The sequence below is a fragment of the Cloeon dipterum genome, chromosome 2 (genome assembly GCF_949628265.1).
Source record: "Cloeon dipterum chromosome 2, ieCloDipt1.1, whole genome shotgun sequence".
NCBI lineage: Eukaryota > Metazoa > Arthropoda > Insecta > Ephemeroptera > Baetidae > Cloeon > Cloeon dipterum.
Genome location: NC_088787.1, coordinates 3,481,261 through 3,504,243, shown reverse-complemented (window position 1 = coordinate 3,504,243; position 22,983 = coordinate 3,481,261). Strand labels below are relative to the sequence as shown.

Genomic DNA, 22,983 nt, shown 5'->3' with positions numbered 1-22,983 from the left:
TGGAAATATGTGACACATTTACGATAGTCACACCTGATGGCATTCTCGTGCATTTTTCTCACGTGACTACTAATAATTGCGACCACTTTTCCACAGTAGAAGCATTTCTTGTCTCTTTTTTGTTCGCTCGTCTTTGCCTCGTGCTCTGCATTTTCTTCCGTCTCACTTTTCGGCAGCACAATCTTCTCCAGCTGCACCCAGCACTGCTCTGCTTTCCCTTCTGAAACAATTAATGAAGGCCAAATTACTGAATAAGTAGATAGTAATGCTAAAATAACATAATTAAATGAAACTATGTATTATTTGGAGCTAGCTAGAAACTCCAATGGTGATATATACCGTCTACGCTGCAACATAACCGTTTTTTTTACCAATTGTCGTAAATATAAAATATACATTTACAGTCAGCATTTATCTGTTCAAAATAAATTGATTTGAGTTATCTTCTGCCGTAATAATCACTTTCTTGCCCATTCCAAATCTTTTCCTCTATTCCGTAACTACGCGTCATTTTTAGTAGTAACTTGCCTCACAGTTATAAAAATAAATTCAAAAGCTATGGTGTGTGTACCTCGATATTTCCTCCTCAGTTCTTTCGCCACGTTGTCCAAATAGATCAGATCTTGCGGCCACCAAACCAAAGCTTCGAGCTCGGAGTCAAATCTAGCCAGAAACCTTAAAATTAAAAAAATTGTCATTAAAATCATCAAAATGGAATCCATGACGCTTACTCGGCGTGCCAGATGCAGAAATTGCAAATCAGATCTTCATCTTCGATTTCCTCTGCAAATTCATGGCCGCAAACATTTAGCAGCCAAGTCTGCAGTTTTTCCTTGTCCACGTGGACAGCCTGGACAGCGCCGTCCGCCGTCGGACGCTCGCAAACGCGGCAGAGTGGCTTCACCAGCGGCATCACGGCAACTCGAAATGGCGCGAATGAGATAGAAACAGCTGCAGTTAGTCAGGGTAATCAGGTGGATTACAGGGTAAAAGAAAAGGAGAAGGAATCACCGGATGACACTTCAGCAAATTTATCGTTTTTGAAGGCTAGCATTGAATAATGTAGATAATAATTTTCAATTTATTACGCATTTTTCAAATTTTTGTATTATTAATTAAAATTCATATTTAAAAAAATTATTAGTGTTGAAGTTACTTCACCTCCTGACTATTCTCCCATAGTAAAAAACTTGGCCAGGACGAAGGCAATTAATAGCACCCTCTCTCCTCTCCCTATCAAACTCAATGGCGCGTCTGAGAATAGAATTACAACGACGGTTGCCATTAGTTAATTCTCCCACAACTCTCAAAATGTCACGTAAGTTCTTTTTTAGTGATCTTGATTTAAATTTCAAACCCATGAAAATATAATAATATTTGCGGCTGGTGACTTCATAATTATTAAAACTATATACCAAGCAAATGAGATAGAATTTCGTTGCGGTTTTCATAAAAGAGATGAATCAACCATAAAGAAAGTCTCTCTACTGCTGAGAAAAATTTTAAATTAACATGTTTTCATTTGAAAATACGATCGCTGCTCCCTCATTTAAAGAACGATCGATGCATTGTCAATTATGCAATGGCAAATTAGCAGACACTCGTACATTTTAAAGACGCATATTAATTTTTTAAGTCGGGAGTTTGTCTCCTTGCTCGCCCCCAAATTCCAATTTCCAATGCGATACCAAAATTATTTTCTTCCCGAGCGTCGGAAAACTGGAAATCATTAAAATCAAGCTGTTTTCTTGCTGGAGAAGTCGTTCACTCCTCATTTTTTGTGTCGCTGTCGGCCTTCTACCTCCTCTGCCACCTCCTCCTGCCTTTTCATTGCCACTGACGTCACTCTAATCGCGTTGTTCAACTTTTGTTGCAGGTTGCATAAGCTGCTTGATCTGCACGAGTCAATCATTTTTGAAAATCTAATTTGGCTATCATCAAGACACATTTACATTTATTGACAAACTTCGCAGAAAGCAGAAATTACGCATGATAATCGATTTGGAGAATTAAAAAGAAATTACGCAATATAGTTGGAGTATGCGAGTAATTAATTATTTTGCATAATATGGTGTTTTTGCTTAATGTGTCAGGCAAAAATTAAAAAAAAACGAAAGAACAGAATTAAAAATGTATCAGCAGTGGAACAAGACAAGCTTGGCTATTATATTATCGCATTTCTAAGATTTGGCCCAAAACAACTCAACTCGTGATGACTCATCTCCTATAAAAATAAGTGGCATAGGGTAAGAGCTAGTGAGTGCTCTCATTTCAAAACATGGAAAATCAAAGGTGCGTCAGAATAAAATAATGACTTCCTTCTTGCTCATTAAACCCAAATCTGCTAAGTTTTCGATGAGAGGAAATCAGCTTAAGTAAATTGAAACCAAATTTTAATACGATTTCATTTGCATAATGAATTCCAAATTGGCCAAATATTAAGCAAAACCATTATGTGGCGGGTTGCATAAGCTGCACCGCACTGATATTATAGTCGATTATTTAAAATAAATAAATGGCGATCATTGAATTATTAAACTCATTTGTTTTTCAAATATTTTATTAGAATATCAAGTTACAAACGTCACAGAAATGAAGCTTGACATTCGTTTTAGAAAATTGAAAAATTACAAGATATTATAAGAGAATTGCCGAAGCTTTGCTTTTACATAACGTAATATAGAGTACGCGTGTTTACTCAATGTGTCAGGAAAAAAATTATTAGAGACGAAAGGACACAATTTTCCCAATTTTCAGTGTCGAACATAAAGATCAAGCGTCGCCTATATCAATATTTAACTGTATTCTACACTTTAATATTCATGTTAGCAGATTTCTTTTTACCTTTTACACAAGGGCAAAGCTATGGATTGTCTACGCAGTGAACTGTTACCAAATGTCTTTTCATAGAATAGCCAGTGATTGATTTTCCGCATAGCTTGCACGTTTCCAGAATTTTGTTTTTCAAATGAGAATATCTTTTATGGTGAGCAAGGAGAGACGAGGAAACGAATTTTTTTTCACACTGATCACATTATAATTTGCGTTCAATCAAAAAGTGCGTCATGGCCAAGTGGTTTTTCAATTCAGCAAAATTAGTGAAGTTTTTGAGACAGTGTGAGCACAGTTCTTCAAATTCAGTCTCTTGTGAATGCGATTCAAATGTTTCTTTAAAGATCCAGCATTTTTGTAGAACCTTTTGCACGGTTGGCACTTGAATCCCAATTTTTTGTGCTGCAAACCATGCCATGAATCATTTCCGTGTTTCATTTTCACGTGGTAATTCAGCAAAGCAAGTTTTTTAAATGCCTTTGGGCACTTGTCACATTTGAGAAAAGTGTGTTTGCATGTTTTCCAGTGAGATTGGTACAAACCTGAGCATTCAAATTCTTTCTTGCAGCGCGTGCAGTTCTTTCTCTTCAAATGGTATTCTCATGTTTCCAACAAGAACATCCGATTTGCAAATTGAGCACTCACGAAACCTATGATTTTCTCTTACATGTTCTTCTAAAATCTGCCTTGTAGCAAACATTTTGTGGCATTTGTCGCACTTGATCGTCTTTGGCAAATGCAAACGAGAAACGTGAAGTGACAAATCGCTTTTCAATTTAGATTTGAACTCGCAATGGTGGCAATTGTAGACTTTTGCTTTGTCTTCTTCCTTGTGAACAGCTTCGAAGTGGACAATCATTTCAGGATCGGATTTGAAATAAGAGAAGCAACCAATGAATTTGCATCTGACGCCAAACTCGGAATGGACACTGCGAATATGCTCTCGAATGTGTGAGGAGCTCCGAAACTCTTTCTCGCAAAAATTGCACTTGATCGATTTCTTCGCTTGTGACTTTTCGTGCACTTCCTTGGTGTGTTTATCCTTTTCCTCGTCAGTGTGGAAATATGTGACACAATTTCGATAATCGCACCTGATGGCATTCTCGTGCAGATTTCTCAAGTGACCTCTAATGCTGGCGAAATCTTGTCCACAGTAGAAACATTTCTTCCCTTCCTTTCGATCGTTAGTCTTTGCCTCGTGCTCTTCGTGTTCTTCTGTCTCGCTTTTCGGCAGCTCAATATCCTCCAGCTGCACCCAGCACTGCTCTGCTTTTCCTTCTGTAACAATCCAGACCAAAGAGTAGTTTACGCATTTTGATTAATAAAATAAATACAACGAAACTATATTGTTGAGCGCATTCAATTCAAAAGGCGAAATATTACCAAAATATTTTTTGCGTAATTCCTTCAGAGTATCGTCGAGCTGTGAATTTGCTGTCCATGAAGCAAGATTATCAAATTCGGGTACGTGTATGGCCAGAAACCTGTTAATAAAACGTTAATTCACTGTAAAAAATCACAAAAAATAAACTCACTCTGCGTGCCAGATGCAGAAAATGCAAATCAGATCTTCGTCCTCGATTTCCTCTGCCATTTCGTGGCCGCAGACGTTCAAGAACCAAGTCTGCAGCTTCTCCTTGTCCAATTGGACAGCCTGGACAGCGCCGTCCGCCGTCGGACGCTCGCAAACGCGGCAGAGCGGCTTCACCAGCGGCATCACGGCAACTCAAAGTGGCGCGAATGAGATAATCGAAACAGCTGCAGGTAGTCAGGTTAGTCAGGTGGATTACAGGGTAAACGAAAAGGAGAAGGAATCGCTAGAAGAAACTTCAGCAAATGTATCAATTTTAGATGGTAGAATAAAATACGGAAGTGAAGATTGATTTTTTATTATTTTAATATTTATCATCAAATTTATATTGTGATTTTTATCAATTTTATAAGTTTTTTAAAGTTAACGCCAGATCATTCTCCTATAAAAATAGAGCGGCAAGCACAAAAGTACTCTCTGCTCTTTCTCTTCTTTTCAAACTCAATTGCGCGTCTGAGGAAACGAAGTGCCACGACCTTTGCCATTTATTTAATTATATCTTATGTCGTAAAACTCACTCATGTTCATTACTTCTTAATGACCTTCATTGAAATTTCTAATCCACGAAAACCACATCTGCGGCTGGCGTGTTCAAATTATTGAGCAGGCAAAAATGAGGTTGCAATTTTTAATAATACTGTTTTCAAAGGAGCTGCATTAGTCATTTTTAAGAAAAGATTCTTCTTCTGATAGATTCCTTCTGCTACACATAAGCAAAATGTTAAAAAAACGGTGCAACAAAAATATGATTGCTGCTTCCTCGTAAAGTTATCGATACATATTGTTAATTTTGTAATTTTAAATTGGCATTGACACGTTAATTAGAATGATTGATTAATATTCTTTTAACGTTATGGTCTGTCGTCTCGCTCGCCCCCGAATTGCTATTTGCATTGCGAAACCGGAATCATTTTCTTACCGAACGTCGGAAAACTATAGCAATAAACGAAATCAAGTTGTTTTTTTTGCTGGACAAGTCGTTTATTCGTCATTGGTGGGGCTGCGTCGGCCTTCTTCCTCCTCCAACCTCCTCCAAGCCATTCATATTGTCACTGACGTCACTATAGAGCCACGTACCGCTTCTTTTGAGAGTTGCAAAAGCTGCTATAGTGTTGCTGGCATTAAACTAGTTAGTTAATTTTAAAAATATTAAGTAACTTATCGTCATCAAGAATCAGGAAAAATTAAATTCCTGTGTTTTAAAAAATTTAATGAGGAAATGAAATGAAGTTTTACAAACGTTGCAGAAATAAGAAATTACGCTTGATGTTTGATTTAGAAAAAGGAAAAAATCGATATAGTTGGAGTATTGCCGGATAAATTGCAATTCACTTGCTGTTAATATTTTAGATAAAAATGAATAGAAACAACAAAGCAGAATTATAAATATACTATAATAATATAATATAATAAATACAATATTTTTTATTTGGTCCAAAACAACTGAAGTTGTGATTAATCTCCTTGAAAATCAAGCGAAAGGGTATAGCGAGCATATTTTGTATTGCGCAAATAAAGGATTCAGGTGAATAAACCGATTGCATGACAGGTGTTGTTACTGCGCAGGCCAATTATAAGCAATTATAATTATTGCTGGAATTGCCGAGTAGTCAGAGCCAAAATGGAATCAGTTGGCTGATTTTGAATCAAAATGTAAACAAAAAATTAAAAGGGGAAAAACGTCTTTAGACTTTTATGCACTTCATAAAATAGTTAGCAGTTTGCGTGCCTTATAAAATGCTTTGCTTCCAACTGGCTGGAATTGAGGGTGATGGATACCTGTCCTAAAAATTGCAGCTGGCATTAATTAAAAATATGGTCTTAAGCATATTACAAAGAAAAAGTGATTAATACAAATTTTAAAATTCAATTGTGCGTGTAGTGACATCCAGGCAAAACGGCCAAGAGACAAATTAAGGGCAAGACGAACAATTTTGATAATTTTAAAAATTATACAGACAGCAAAAGCTTAATTGTTATAAACAACAATATAGAACATAGCGAAAGAATTTCATAATTTTCCGAATTTTCTTTGTTGACTCGACAAACATTAATTTATTTGAATGGATATGGTGTGTATGAGAGGCGAGAGAGACCGGGGCCTGTTTGGAAAAGTCAAGTCAAGTGCGAATGCAAGAAGAAAAACTCCGTGTAATTCGGACCAAAACACGCTCGCCAAATATTCCTACCTGCGGCCTCTTTTGCTCCTCGGCAGCTGCGATAAACCAAAACAACAACAGCCTAGATTGTAAAAAATCTTTAGAGAAAAAGCAATTGGCTAGAAAATAATCAGGCAAAAAAGTCTATCCTGATTTAGTTTATTTTAAACATGTCAGACAGTTCACTGCAAGTCAGGGGTGAGAAAATGTCACTGCGCTGCAGTGAGAAAATATCACCTTTGACACCCCAGGTATAGTGACATACGGCGTGGTGAGATTTTCTCACTGCAGCGCAGTGACATTTTCTCACCCATGACTTTCAGTGTTCCTAACAAAAGCCAAGGAGAATAATCATTCAAAATTATTATGGTTATGGAGCGATCAAAAGAGCATACCAAAATACCAATGGCTGCATTTTCGGATTTTCAGGCTAATTAAGAAAAAATAATTTTTTTCTATTGTTGCTAAACATATTTATTTTTTTCAAACATTTTCAAGCGTTGAAATAATGCAGTACAATCTTGCTTGTCATTTGCATATTCTTACGTCCTAAAAATTTTCTAACTGATATACACATGTCATGATTTGCTATATTTTACAGTTTCAAAATTGCTGTACAAAAAGCTTTCTTCGTGGAATTTTAAAATCTTTAACTAAATCTAAAAGTTTTTAAAAGTTATTTGATTCCAAATTTCTTTTGGTTCAATTTACACCTTGGCGAGAGTATTAAATTTTTTTCCAATTCGGCTTAACTGGATGTTTGTGTTTACTCTTTTGATTGTATGTCATTCTTCGATTGCACACGTGGCATTCCCACTTAATGGCATGACATTTCTTTACATGTCGCCTCAGATTCTTCTCTGTCGCAAATAACTTTGGACAATAATCGCATTTGATTGTTTTTGGAAAATGCTTGTTTACGATGTGATCTTCTAATTTACCCTTTAAGTATGTTGAGAACTGTGCACAATCGCACTCGTATATTTTCCGTGGCTCTTCCATCTGCCCATCGGTCTTTGGTGCACGTACCAATGTTTTCACTCCGTTTTTCTTTTCAACCTTGTGTACATAGTTTTTTTCGTCTTGGTCTTCTGATTTTTGTGCTCTATTCTTGTGAGTGCTCAAGTGAGTATAAATGTTGCCACATTCCTTGCCATTGCACTCCTGGCAGACGCCCTTATTATATCTTTTTTTATCCTGACTCTCATTTGCTTTCCTCTTCTTGGCTCTTGAGTTTTTCTTCGCGTCCTCTGAATCGGTATTCGGTTTCCTCTTCCTCTTTTGGCCTGAATATCCACTTATAGAAGGCTCTGGAATGTGAAAATTTCACAAATTAAATTTTGAAGAACAGAATAAATGCTGTGAAAAGGTGTTATTCATTTTTTTGTCATCTACATATAAATCGAAGAGAGGCTTTCTTTCTTTATTGACGAATGTCACGAAAATATTTCTCACCAGGTTCACTCCTGCTGACTGAGACTGCAGTTTCAACTGTTGAATCCATAATTTGATCTTGAATCGCAACACTTTGGCTCTCACAAATGCCCTCTAAAATATTTTTTTATTCATATAAAAAGAATTCAATAAAATCATTCGAATGAGCTCACCTGAAGTAGGACAAACACCAAAGTTAGAAGTATTAACCGTAGTTTTTAATTGTTCGAATATCTTTGGATATTCGGGCTGTAAAGCATTCGCGTTCGAAACAACCCCGTTTTCATTCGCACGTGGAACCTGTCTTGCGGTCTGTTCGACTTGCGGCTCATCGGCAGCAGCGTTCACTGGTGCCAAAGTTTTATTCTTCGACAGCTGGTCGTCTGTTTGCTCAGAATTTTGTTCATTCGAAGGTGGTGAATTCTCCAAATTCAACTCGTGATCACTGAAACATTAATATAATATCTGGAGTTAATTTACCTCATAAAGGCCCTGGATGATTCCTTACAGTATACATTGAGCGCATTCGTCGCCGACTATCTTCACTCCTTTCAGGCATTTAACGCATTTTCTTTCTGCTTCCATTTTGGCGAGCACAACTCGACGCGTTTTCCTTCAATAAGCGTAGCCCGTCTGAGAATGAAAATCTTTGCGGGAGAATATCAGCTCATCGACTCAGGGGAAAGAGTGTTATTTCTATTTTGCTGAAAGATTAATGGAATATCTCAAAGGTTGACATTTTTTGGCTCGAATTCCTGGAATTGTTCTCTACCACGAAAATCCTCTTTCTAAAGAAATACCTTTTCTTCCTGCTTTTGTTGACACAATGAAGAATGGAAATTTTTATCTTGATTCATTAATATTCCGTTATTTAAAAAATTATAAATGCAGTTATTTCTAACCATACCAATACACACGCGTGATGTGGTGATTATTCTCTAGTTGCGAGAATCCGATTAAATCATCCACTCCCTGTCCCAAAGAAATTCAAAGCCCAGCCGCCTTTTCATAGGGCCGCGCGACCAAACAGTTTCCCTTACTTCCGAACCCAAATTATGGCGCTAAACCCGGTCAATCAACGCCTTTAGATGCAAAACGAAGTCTGAAGTAATCAAAATCACCCTCCGGCCCATTAGCTGATTAAAAATATTAGAAGAAACAGTGATTTTTTGTGCATACTTTGGGGGCCTGGGACGGCGCTGGGACCAGAGCAGAATTTTACGTCGAGTTTAACCAACTTTGGATTTTTAATCTACGACCATTAGCAGCCGGAATATTTATTTTTAAAAGCAAAAAACGTGGTTTATCACATTTTAAACGTTGGTGTTCGGGGTCCAGGTGGGGCCCTGTTGGCCGGAGCAAAACAGCTCTTCAAAAGTGCGGATCCTCTTCTGTGTTTGCACTCAGGTCGGTGCTAAGAGCTTTTCGAAGGGCGAATGCAAGCAGCTGTCGCGCGGGAGAGTTTCCATTCCAGCTTTGATGAGATTGAAATCGCAGACGAAATAAATAATTTAATTCTTTTATTGAACACAAAACGCAAATACGGACACGAAAGCCGGCCAATCGACGCCATTCGGTGCGAAATGGAAGGTCGATTAGTCAAAACCTCTGGCCCAAAGGTGAAATAAAATTAAGTTCAAAAGAAATGTTGTCTTTTAACGCGGGTTTTGTAAATTTGTAGGCTTAAGGAACATTAATTTTAGCCTCTGCGGCAAATAGGAGCCCAGTTATCAATTCTTAATGGTGTGAAATTCCTAAGTTTTTTTTTCAGGGTCCGGCCTGGGCCTTATGGGACGCAGGGCAATGATTCAATCACCAGTCAATGCCTCTTGCTAAGACAACCGTGTACAGTTTTTCAAAATTGGACCGATTTACGAATTACTATGGATTTTTTAACAGACATTAAGTTTCAAATTCCAAAATCAACAAATCTGACCCCCTGGGGAACTTATTTACGTGTCTTTTGAGTCAAAATAACATAAACGAGGGGCTCGAAGGAGTTAGCGCAAAATCAAGATTGTTCCAAAAATCGAAAAAACGCGTTTTTCAAAAATACCGCAGGGTCAGTGTTATAACCCAGGGTTTTGAAATTGGTCTCATGTAATTGTCCCCATCGTTAAGCATTTTTTGACACCAAATTTTCCAATATTTATGGGTTTGAAGTCCGAAATTTAGCATTTTTGCTAAATTTTTGCTTTTGATTAACATGAAAAATTTTCCAATTTTAAGCATTTTTTCTGACTTGCCGAATTTTGCGCTGCCTCTTCTACTTATGACTAGGGTTACATGAGTAAACCTGGTCAAGATTAACTAAAAATCGACATTTTGAAAAGAGAACGTGAACAAGACCGATTAATTCTTTCTATCTCACGCGTCTTGAGATTTCTGTCTTTCACAATTATGTAGTTGTGTTCAACACATTGGTGGCATGAAAGGGAAAACATGGAAACAAACTCCTTTCCGCACTAACCAAATTCGGATCTACGCAATCTTTCCTGAACGCCTTGCGATTTCTCATTGAAATGTCATTCATTCATCCATTCATTGGTTGCGCTGTCGGCCTTTCTCTACTTCCCCCTCTTCCAAACCATTCATTGCCGCTGACGTCATTCGAGTCGCGTGCTATTCTTGTGGCGGGTTGCATATAAGCTGTACGATATGAAGGCGTCAAACTGAACCGAAAATAGTTATCAATTTTGAAAGTTAAGAGGGATTATTATTAAGAAATTATACTATGTTTTTTCATATATTTTTATTATAAACTTTAGCTACAAATTACAAACGCAGGATTTACGCTTATTAATAGATTCAGAAAATTCATACAAAGACAAAATATGAAGAGAATTTCCCGAAACCTAGATTTTACAGCTGAAAATTGCTTGTCTACTTGATGAATCTGGAGAAAATAATAAAAAACGAAAGGATGGAATTACAAATATCAGTTCGGCAAAACAAATTTATGCTGTCTAGCATTTTAACCGTTTCTGCACTTCAAAAGCTTATCAAATTTGATGAATCTTTACAAAAACGGCACAGCTAAGGATTTTATATGCCATGAATGGTCACTAAATGTATTTTCATACAATTAGCAGTCATTGATTTTCCGCAAAACTGACACATTTCCAGAGTTTTGTTTTTCAAATGTGTATATCTTTTGTGGTAAGCCAGGAAATACGAGGAAACGAATTTACTTTCACACTGGTCACATTCAAATTGGCGTTCAATCAAAAAATGTGTCATGGCCAAGTGGTTTTTCAAGTTTTCAACACGAGTGAAGCTTTTGGAACAGTGTGCGCAATGCTTCAAATTCAGTCTCTTGTGAATGTGATTCAAGTGTAATTTCAGGTGATTTTCATTTTTGTAGTACCTTTTGCATGGTCCACACTTGAATCCAAGATTTTTGTACTGCAAACCTCGCCAGGAATCATTTCTGTGTTTCCTTTTCACGTGGTAATCCATCAAAGCGAGTTTTTTAAATGCCTTTGGGCACTTGTCACATTTCAGGAGAGTTGTTTTGCATGTTTTCCAGTGCAATTGGAACAAACCTGAGCATTCAAATTCATTCTTGCAGCGCTTGCAGTTAATTCTTTCCAAATGGCGACTCATCTCTCTTAGAATAACATCTGAATTGCAAATTGAGCACACCCGAAACTTATGATACTGTCTTACATGTTCTGCCAAAATCTGCTTTGTAGAAAACATTTTGTGGCATTCGTCGCACTTGATCATTTTTGGCAAATGCAAACGAGAGACGTGAATAGACAAATCAAATTTTAATTTAGATTTGTACTGGCAATGGTGGCAATTGATGACTTTTGCTTTGTCTTCTTCCTTGTGAACAGCATCAAAGTGGACAATCATTTCAGGTTCTGATTTGAAATAACAGATGCAGCCAATGAATTTGCATCCGACACAAAACTCGGCGTGAACATGACGAATATGCCTTCTCATGACATTGGACCACCGAAACTCTTTCTCGCAGAAACTGCACTTGATCAATTTCTTTCCATGCACTTCCTTGGTGTGTTTGTCCTTTTCCTCGAATGTGTGGAAATAGGTGACACATTTACGATTATCACACCTGATGGCATTTTCGTGCATTTTTCTCATGTGTTTCCCAATTCTGGAGACAACTTTTCCACAGTAGAAACATTTATTCTTGATCTTTCGACCGTCAGGATTTGCCTCGTGCTCTGCATTTTCTTCCGTCTCGCTTTTCGGCAGCTCAATCTTCTCCAGCTGCACCCAGCACTGCTCTGCTTTTCCTTCTGCAACAATTAATGTAGCTCAAATTACTGAATAAGTATATAGTGTAATGTTAAAATTACATAATTAAATTAAACTATATATTATTTGGAGCTAGCTAGAAATTCCAATGGTGATACCGTCTACCGCAGCATAACCGTATTTTTACCAATTTTCGCAAAATATAAAATATACATTTACAGTCAGCATATCACTGTTAAAAAAAAATTGATTTGAGTTATCTTCTGCCGTAATAATCCTAATCTTGCCCATTCCAAATCCTTTCTTCTATCCCGTAACTACGCGTCATTTTTAGCAGTAATTTGCCTCAGTTCTAAAAATAAATTCAAAAGCTATGGTGTGTGTACCTCGATATTTCCTCCTCAGCTCTTTCGCCACGTCGTCCAAATAGATCAGATCTAGAGGCCACCAAACCAAAGCTTCGAGCTCGGAGTCAAATCTAGTCAAAAACCTGAAAATTAGAAAAAAATTGTCATTAAAATCATCAAAATGGAATCCACGAAGCTTACTCGGCGTGCCAGATGCAGAAATTGCAAATCAGATCTTCATCCTCGATTTCCTCCGCCAATTCGTGGCCGCAAACATTTAGGAGCCAAGTCTGCAGCTTTTCCTTGTCCAATTGGACAGCCTGGACAGCGCCGTCCGCCGTCGGACGCTCGCAAACGCGGCAGAGCGGCTTCACCAGCGGCATCACGGTAACTCGAAATGGCGCGAATGAGATATCGACACAGCTGCAGGTAGTCAGGTGGATTATAGGGTAAACGAAAGGGAGAAGGAAACGCTCAAAGAAACTTCAGCAAATCAATTGATTTAAAAAATAGAATTTATTAACGAAGAAAATATTTTTCAATTTATACCGCATTTTGTGTATTTTATTTTTTTATACAAATATTATTATTTTTAACATTCATATATGTTGTAGTTATATCACCTCCAGTTTTATCTCCTATAATACAAAACGAGGCCTGGGCGAAGGCTTATTAAGCACCCTCTCTTCTCTCCCTTAGTAACTCAATGGCGGGAAACTGAATTACCACGACACTTGCAATTTGTTAATTTTGTTAAGTCGCTAATGAAAATCAACTTGCGTTTTTTAATCACCTTGATTTTAGTTTCAGATCCATTAAGGTAGACTGAATGAAAGATATTTATCTAAAGAGACAGCTACGCTGAATTTAATTTGTTATCCGTACGTTCGATTAATAAACTTGGCCAGAGTGTCAACTAATTTGTTAAAATGAATGCAATACTAAAAAATTAAGGAAAAAACTGGGATTGAAATATCTCGAAATGCAATTATATTTTCATAATTTATGTTTTTTCCACTTGAATCGCCCCAAACGGCAGCCAATTTTCCATAATTCTCGCTGACGCACAGCGCACACGCCGACCCAGAGAGCCACGAGAAAAATTTTCCTAGCGCTTTCATTCGGATCGCGGGCTGATCGTAGAGACCAGATGAAAGGGGCGTGGCTGCGTCACTTCATCCTCGTTCAGCACTTCCGCGGGGCTTATGTCATCATTGTTGTAACATAAAACGGACATTTCCTGGTCCTCAGTAGTGTTTTGTTTTCTCTTCAGTGTCAGGACGAGCCAAAGAATGATTAAACTGAACAACACGATGCCGCAGATCAGAATGATGATAATTATCCTATTTTCGGTCAGGAGGTTGCTTTCCTGCACCTCAGTTGTGGCAGCCTTAAGTAGTCTGTACGTTGGCTTACTTGCTGTATTATTAAGCTCAGTCATCCAAAAGGTTCCCGACGAGTCCAAGGCAAAGGTAAATGGAAAACAAGTACCCAGATTTTCAACCTAAAAAGTGTAACGGGCTGTTGTCAATCTATATAGCTAAGACCAAAGGTGAACATTTAAGAGATAAGACTCCACCCACAACTTCTTCAATTTAAAATAGAGTTAAATAATTAATCAATAATAGAATCGCAAATTTCTTATTTTTAAATTGGTGACGTACCTCATAAAAAGGTTGCTCCTCAAATAGCTGGGATGTGTTCCAAGAGCGTATGTAGTTTTTCCACTTAAAGGCGGCATACATGGTGCCGTGACTGTCAATTAGCATTCTATATGGTATTGCACTCCATTTTCCGATAAATGGATGATAAAAAATGTAAGTTGCATTGCCAAATTCGGCAATGGGATGAAATGAAAACATTACTTTAGTTTCCCAATGGCTAACGTAGAGCTTTCTCGATTCCACCTTAGGGAACAGGGCAAAGGAAAAGAACCTATATTCCAGCGACAAAATCCTAGAGCGATTTCTTTCCAAACTAAAGGCGATACTGTATTTATCTGCACCATAAAATGAGATTAATGCCACGGTTCCATTGGGCGTTTCGTCGAGCCCTAAGTCGTGCATAATATAATCGCGGAAAGAAAATCGATGTTCGAGTACAGTGTGATTGTTGGACAAGTCGATGGTCCATAGTTTGGAATTGCATTTGTCACTACCGCTGTCCAGAACCCACAGCCTGCCAACAGAGTCAACTTGCAGCCCTCTTGCTTCTTCAATTTTGTCGCAGTCACCCTTTCCCTGCAAAAAAATATATTCAAGTGTTTTTAACAAATCTTCATCGGAATATCTCTTTTGGCACTCTGTTAATCTTGCTAGAGAAAACACGGAATTTTCGAAATATATGAAAATTAGAATAAAATGGCTGACCATTTCATAAAAATAGAATACAAATCTACAAATTTCGACTACAAATTAACGTTTTGCGCTAATTGCATATGGTTTGATTGATACTATTTTCTTTTCACGCTTACATGCATCTCCCACGATGGGAACGGCGTGAGCTTCGGGGACGCAGAGGATGCGTTGCTCGTCGGCAGGGACACCAGAGTCACTGGAATATTTTCATATTGCTCAAGGCTTAGGAAAATCCTTGTTCTGTACACAGCCATGTAACGAGGTGCAATTTTCTCTGGATTGAAAGTTCCGTCTTCCAAGGCGTTTGTCCTGCTCTCCTCGGAAGGCCACTCGTAGTCCATTCCATCGGGCCACTCGAAGACTTGCGTGAAGTTTACGGCGGTTGTCAAAGAAAAGTGGAGCAAAATGATGGAAAACAAGCTAGGATTCATGACTCTAACGTTTCTCATCTGAAAAAAAGCGGTAATAGAATTGATTTGATTTTCTCTTGGGAGAAACAAAAATTAAAAAATATAAAGAGCAACCTATTTTTCTTCTAGACGCGCGAATAATTTTTGTATATATTATGAGATGAATATTTTAAAACAATAAAGTTGCAAAATGCCAGCTTCCAAGAAAACGAACCTGCTGGCTGAGTCAAAACTGGGACGAAACTGCAGCTAGATCGCAGTGAGTCGAAAGTCTTTCAGAAGCAAAACGAACTCTCCTTTAAAATAAGCAGCAGCCTTTAGTCCCGGAAATTTGTCATGCTCTTCAGTGATTGGTTGTTTAAGTGTATTTAATGGGGGTGGTGGGGAGATTTCCCTTTGATATTTATATTTAATAAATAGAAGCACAATTTTGTCCTAAAGAATTAGATCAATGTGCTATTTATTCAAAAATCAATAAAGTTTCTTCACAAACAACTGCTTGATTTAACAAAACGTGTAAATTGCCAAAAAAACGAACCTTCTCGCTGTTTAAAAACGGAGGTGAAACTGCAAATATGCCGTGAATCGAAGAGAACAAATTAATGAAACTTGAATTGAAATAATGAGAGTTTAATAACTGCCTCCTCTCGTAATAGAGTCATCACATAATTCTTTTTCAGTTCGGAAACATTCGAGTCGTTAATCGTTTCTTTTTGGCTATTGTTTTGCTTCTCCTTTCCCTGGCCACTGGCTGCCTTATGTTATATTAGAGGTGCGGTCAAAGGTCGTCTCTACAGTTTGTTAAGGACAAGAGTTTGGCGTTTCAATAAAGTTTAAAAAATTTAAAAATAATACTAAATATTGTAATTTTGACACAGAGCCGCTAGGGAAAACTCATTAAACAAGGGAAGTTTATGGATAAGCACAGGATGAATGCGCGTCAGTTATTATTTTATTTCACCGCGCCACCTCTGCAATGAAGTGTTAAGTGATAAAATAAAATTTCAAATACTTTGGGTGCCTTTTTTAAATTGATGCCTTTTTTATTGCATATTTTATTCATCACTTTGCTTATTAAACAAGCCTATTATTGATATTAAACAAATGAATGCAGGGCGCAAAGTCTTTTATTTAAATCTATTCGAAAAAAACTTATTACTTATTTACATCATTTATGTGTCCCGCAGTTGTAAGCTATATAAAATGCATAGCATCTGTCAAAATATAAATAAATCAATGTAAACAACACCTATTTTCCCCCAGCACAATTCAAGCTACCTGAATTCTAAAGATGCCATTTCAAAAATTTTCCCGAATTCCTGTCATTTCCAACAGCAATGATTTTTCGTGCGTCATTGCTCGGAGGATTCTCGCTAAGAAATGTCGTTCGCGAGGCCACTCTGCGTTTTGTGCGAGCGTCCGACGGCGGACGGCGCTGTCCAGGCTGTCCAATTGGACAACGAGAAGCTGCAGACTTGGTTCTTGAACGTCTGCGGCTGCGAATTTGCAGAGGAAATCGAAGAAACGGACTTGGTTTGCAATTTCTGCGTCTGGCACGCTGAGTAAAAGCTGCAGTAGCGGGGAATCTCTTTTTCAATTTGAGTAACGATTTTTTTATTTTAAGGTTTCTGGCCAAGCATGATTGCGAGCTCGAAGAATTAGTTTGGTGGCCACAAAAGATCTGGTTTGTTTGGAAGGCGTAACAAAAGAGCTGAGGAGGAAATATCTAGGTAAATATGAGCATGCAACTTTGTAATAGAAATATAATTTTTTGAGGTAACTTTAGTAATATGACATGAGACTAGTGACTGAAAAAAGGATTCGGAATGAGTAAAACTATGATTACGGAACTGGAAACGGCAGTAAATATTACAAATCATTTGGTCCTGTATTGAAAATATTACAGAAATAAAAAATATCGTTCAAACATGTAAAATAATATTCAACGACGATAAAACTTAAGGTTTTACTGCAGTTGGCGGTCCGATTGAAATCTCTGACGAACTCCAAATATAATAGATTAATTTCAAAATGTTATTTTAATATTACTATCTATATACCTTCAAAGTGATTTGTTCTGGTTTAATTGTTGCAGAAGGAAAAGCAGAGCAGTGCTGGGTGCAGCTCGAGAAGATTCCGCTGCCGAAAAGCGAGAAGGAATAAAATACAGAGTACGAGCCAAAGACGAGTGAACAAAAAGGAGACAAGAAATGCTTCTACTGTGGACATGTTCTCGCAAGAATTGGGGATCACGTGAGAAAAATGCACGAGAATGCCATCAGGTGTGACTATCGTAAATGTGTCACATATTTCCACACTGTCGAGGAAAAGGAGAAACACACAAAACAAGTGCATGAAAAGAAATTGATCAAATGCAATTTTTCGAGAAAACGTTTCGGAGCTACTCAGACATCAGAAAGCATATTCGTCGTGTTCATTCCGAGTTTGGCGTTAAATGCAAATTCTTGGGTTGCTTCTGTTATTTCAAATCAGAAACTGAAATGATTGTCCACTTTGATTCCGTTCACAAGAAAGAGGACGAGGCAAAAGTCTACAATTGCCACCATTGTGAGTTCAAATCTAAATTTAAAAATAACTTGTTGCTGCACATTTCTCGTTTGCATTTGCCAAAGACCATCAAGTGCGACAAATGCCAAAAATTGTTTTCTACTAAGCAGAATCTGGCAATACATGTAAGAATGAATCATGAGACGCGGGTGTGCTCAATTTGCATTTCAGATGTTATTGTTGGAAACATGAAATGCCATTTAAAAAGAATGAAGTGCAGGCGCTGCCAGAATGAATTTGAATGCTCAGGTTTGTACCAGTTGCACTTGAAAACATGCAGAACAACTCTTCTCAAGTGTGACAAGTGCCCAAAGTCATTTAAAATACCTGCTTTGTTGGAGTACCACATGAAAAAGAAACACAGAAACAATTCATGGCTCGGTTTGCGGCACAAAAATCTTGGATTCAAGTGCGAGCCGTGCAAAAGGTACTACAAAAGTGCAAAACAACTGAAAATCCACTTGAATCGCATTCACAAGAGACTGAATTTGAAGCATTGCGCACATTGTCCCAAAAGCTTCCCTGATTTTGCTCACTTGAAAAACCACTTGGTTATAAACACAATTTGATTGAACGCAAATTCGAATGCGGTGAATGCCAGAAGAAGTTTGTTTCTTCATTTTTTCTGGCTTCACACACAAGATTTGCCCATTTGATGCACAAAAGTCTTAAATCATGTATGGTGTGTGGAAAATCAATGGGAGAAAAGTCGATGAAAACTCATTTGTTGACGATTCATGGAATTAGCAGTCCGTAAGATAACTATCCACTCCAAAAGTCGAGAGTAAATAGAATTGTTTGGGAGGACTGTTGTTTCATGATTGTGTGTCCTTAGTACATGTATTCTACTATAAATTTTGTTTTTCCATCTCTCAAATCATGTAAGCTTGGTATTTCGATGTACATAAAAATTTATCTGCACAATCCTCCTATCCTATACCCACTTTTTGTGTACTTAATCTGTAATTATTAGCGTTTAATCCAACCAATCTTTGTAAATATATACTTTCAAATAAATTGTTTTAAAGGTTCAACACGAAAAGTTTAATTCAACTCGATCAATACCAGTCCCAGCGTATTTCAAAAAATACGAATGTACATTATTAACAGCTGCCTCAGTCTCCTGCAAAACAGAACAACACACAGTATCTTTTTGTACAAAATATTTATTTGGATGTATAGTTACAATTGGAGATAACTGCTAAAATATATCCTTTTTATAATAGTATAAATTAAACTAACTAAACAATTTGATGCGCAGAAATATATTTGCTTTTAGTCAAGAAAAATTGTAAGAAGTTTCTCTTGGTCCAATTATACAGCGCAGCAGTCCGCCGTCGGACGCTCGCAAACGCGGCAGAGCGGCTTCACCAGCGGCATCACGGCAACTCGAAATGGCGCGAATGAGATCGAAACAGCTGCTGTTAGTCAGGGTAGTCAGGTGGATTACAGGGTAAACGAAAAGGAGAAAGAATCGCAGGAAGAAACTTGAGCAAATCTATCGATTTGACACGATAGAATTAAATCAATTTTAAAATTCAATTGTGCGTGTGGTGACATCCGGGCAAAACGGCCAAGAGACGAATAAAGGCAAGACGAACCATTTTGATAAATTTATAAAATTATACAGAGAGCAAAAAAATCTTATAAACAACAATATAGTACGTAGCGAAATTTCTTTGTTGACTCGACAAACATTAATTTTTAAATGGATGGTGTGTATGAGAGGCGAGAGAGACCGGGGCCTGTGTTTGGAAAAGTCAAGCCAAGTGCGAATGCAAGAAGAAAAACTCCGTGGAATTCGGACCAAAACACGCTCACCAAATATTCCTACCTGCGGCCTCTTGCTCCTCGGCAGCTGCGATAAACCAAAACAACAACAGCCAAGATTGTAAAAAATCTTTAGAGAAAAAGCAATGGACGAGAAAATAATAAGGCAAAAACGTCTATACTGATTTAGTTTATTTTAAATATGTCAGACAGTTCCTAACAGCCAAGTTGAATGATTCAAAGTTATTATGGTTATGGAGCGAAGAAAAGATCATACAAAAATACCAGTGCTGGCTGCATTTTCGGATTTCCAGACTTGTTAAGAAAAAACAATTTTTTTCTCTTGTTGCTAAACATTTTTTTTCAAGCGTTGATTTTTTACAGCACAATCTTGTCATTTGCATATTCTTACGTCCTAAAAATTTTCTAACTGATATACACATGTCATGATTTGCTATATTTTACAGTTTCAAAATTGCTGTACAAAAAGCTTTCTTCGTGGAATTTTAAAATCTTTAGCTAAATCTAAAAGTTTTTTGATACCATTCAATTTACACCTTGGCGAGAGTATTAAATTTTTCTCCAATTCGGCTTAACTGGATGTTTGTGAGATATCTTTTTATTCGTCGTCATTTTTTGATTGCACACGTGGCATTCCCACGTAATGGCATGACCTTTTGATATGTGTTCCTTCAGATTCTTCTCTGTCGCAAATAACTTTGGACAATAATCGCATTTGATTGTTTTTGGAAAATGCTTGCGTACGATGTGATCTTCTAAACAATCCTTTCTGGATGAAGAGTAATGTGGACAAATATCACACTTGAAAATTCTCACCGCTTTTTTCATGTGCCCATCGGTCTTTGGTACACGTAACAATGTTTTTACTCCGTTTTTATTTTCAATCTTGTGTGTATAGTTTTTTTCGTCTTGGTCTTCCGATTGTTGTGCTTGACCCTCGTGAACATTCAAGTGAGTATAAATGTTGCCATGTTTCTTACTGTCATTGCACACCTGGCAGACGCCCTCCTTATACCTTTTTTTACTCTGATTCTCATTAGCTTTCCTCTTCTTGGCTCTTGAGTGTTTCTTCGCGTCCGCTGAATCGGTATTCGGTTTCCTCTTCCGCTTTTGGCCTGAATATCCACTTGTAGAAGGTTCTGGAAATTAAATTTTGGAAAACAAAAAACATGCTTTGAAAATGTGTTATTAATTTTTTGTCATCTACATATCAATTGAACAGAAGTTTTCTTTTTTTACTGACGAATATCACGAAAATATTTCTCACCAGGTTCACTCCTGCTGACTGAGACTACAGTTTCAACTGTCGAATCCGTAATTTGATCTTGAATCGCAACACATTGGCTCTCACAAATGCCCTCTAAAATATTTTTTTATTCATATAAAAAGAATTCAATAAAATCATTCGAATGAGCTCACCTGAAGCAGGACAAACACCAAAGTTAGAAGTATTAACTGAAGTTGATTCTTGTTCGAATACCGGTCTTGCGGTCTGTTCGACTTGCGGCTCATCGGCAGCAGCGTTCACTGGTGCCAAAGTTTCATTCTTCGACAGCTGGTCGTCCGTTTGGTCAGAATTCTGTTCATTTGAAGGTGGTGAATTCTCTAAATTCAACTCACGATCCCTGAAACATTGATATAATATCAGAAGTTCATATACCTGATAAAGGCCCTGGACGATTCCTTACAGTATACATTGAGCGCATTCGTCACCGACTATCTTCACTCCTTTCAAGCATTTAACGCATTTTCTCTCTGCTTCCATTTTGGTGAGCCCAAGTCGACGCGTTTTCCTTCAAGCGTAGCTCGTCTGAGAATGAAAATCTTTGCGGGAGAATATCGGCTCAACGACTCAGGGGAAAGAGTCTTATTTCTATTTTGCTGAAAGATTTATGGAATTTCTTATAAAGGTTTGACATTTTTTGGCTCGAATTCCTGGAATTGTTCTCCACCACGAAAATCCTCTTTCTAAAGAAATACCTTGTTCCTGCTTTTGTTGACACAATGATATGGATCAAATTTTTATCTTGATTAATTAAATATTCCGTTATTTCAAAAATTATAAGAGAAGTTGTTTCTAACCATATACCAATACGCGTGATACGGTTATTATTTTCAAGTTACAAAAAATCCGATTTCAGCGTCCACTACCTGCCCCAAAGAAATTCATAACCCAGTCCCCTTTTCAGAGGGCCGCGAGATCAAACAGTTTCCCTTTCTTCCCAATCCAAATTTTGGCGCGAAATCCGGTAAATCAACGCCTTTCGATGCGAAACGAAGTCTGAAAAGCAGCCAAAATTACCCTCCGGCCAATTATCTGATTTAAAATGTTAGAAGAAACAGGGATTTTTGTGCATACTTTGGGGGCCTCTCAGCCGGCGGTGGGACGGAGGCCACTTTAGATTCTTTCAGAGCAGAATTTTACGTCGCGTTTAATTAACTTTAGATTTTTATTCTACGACCAATAGCGCAGCCGCATCATTAATTTTTAAAAGCCAAAAACGTGGTATGTTACAATTTCAAACTTTTGTATTTGGGGCCCTGGTAGGGCCCTGTGGGTCGTAGGGCGATGATTCTGGCACTGGTCGATGCCCCTTGGTGGGGCACGTCTGTCCGTGTGAGGGTTTCCAAAATCAGACCGTTTTTCAAATCACTACAAATTTCTCGCCAAAACTTTGCAAAATATTTAAATAAATTTTTCTGCTTGAAAAAAGCACGTACTAATTTAAATTACCACCTCAGTTTAAATAATCACTATTGCATTAATGCAATTCAATTTTAAAATCTAATATTTTTTCCTTTTTTTGTTCGCATTGTTCAGGCAATTTTTCACAAAATTTTATCAATATATGCCGGGAGATATTGAGCATTTCAGGGAGATCTATAATGCAGTGCCCGTCGTCGGACAAAATATCACACTTAAAAGGCGTCCAATCAGTTGTGCAGATTGAAACCTGATGAATTAATTGGCAAGTTCGGCAATTTCATGAGCCAAAAAGAATTATATATTGCAGAACGTGACGTCATAACAAAAGGTTTGTAAAGGAGTATAAAAAAAAATTAAAAAGTAGTCCAAAAAAGAGTAATAACGTAAACAATTTGAGTTTAAAAACAAGCAAAATATATTCTTCAAATTATATAAGTGGAACTTTAACTCTTTGTTGGGATTAAAGTCGAAATAAACACTTTTGAAGTCCAAGTTCTTAGCTCCTTCACTCGCTCCCCTAATGATTGCGCGCCATAATTTCGTCATTGTTTCTAGAAGTA

The 22,983-nt window shown here is 37.5% G+C and overlaps 1 protein-coding gene across 1 annotated transcript; it reads right to left on the bottom strand.

The window, feature by feature from the left end:
• Positions 1–7,786: 7,786 nt before the first annotated feature.
• LOC135937362 (zinc finger protein 91-like) lies at positions 7,787–12,973 on the bottom strand. Its single transcript, XM_065480512.1, has 4 exons — positions 12,792–12,973; positions 12,630–12,733; positions 11,807–12,284; positions 7,787–7,892 (listed from the first exon to the last, which is right to left on the bottom strand). The coding sequence occupies exons 1-4, from the start codon at positions 12,971–12,973 to the stop codon at positions 7,787–7,789; spliced, it is 870 nt and encodes a 289-aa protein (XP_065336584.1).
• Between the last annotated feature and the right edge of the window lie 10,010 nt (positions 12,974–22,983).

Bases quoted from the DNA above. Each gene is read 5' to 3' on its own strand.
- LOC135937362 (XM_065480512.1), bottom strand. From the start codon at position 12,973: ATGCCGCTGGTGAAGCCGCTCTGCCGCGTTTGCGAGCGTCCGACGGCG. The intron at 12,734-12,791 runs GTAAGCTTCGTG...TCTAATTTTCAG, and splicing joins TTCTGCATCTGGCACGCCGA to GTTTTTGACTAGATTTGACT. The intron at 12,285-12,629 runs GTACACACACCA...TAATTGTTGCAG, and splicing joins GCTGAGGAGGAAATATCGAG to AAGGAAAAGCAGAGCAGTGC.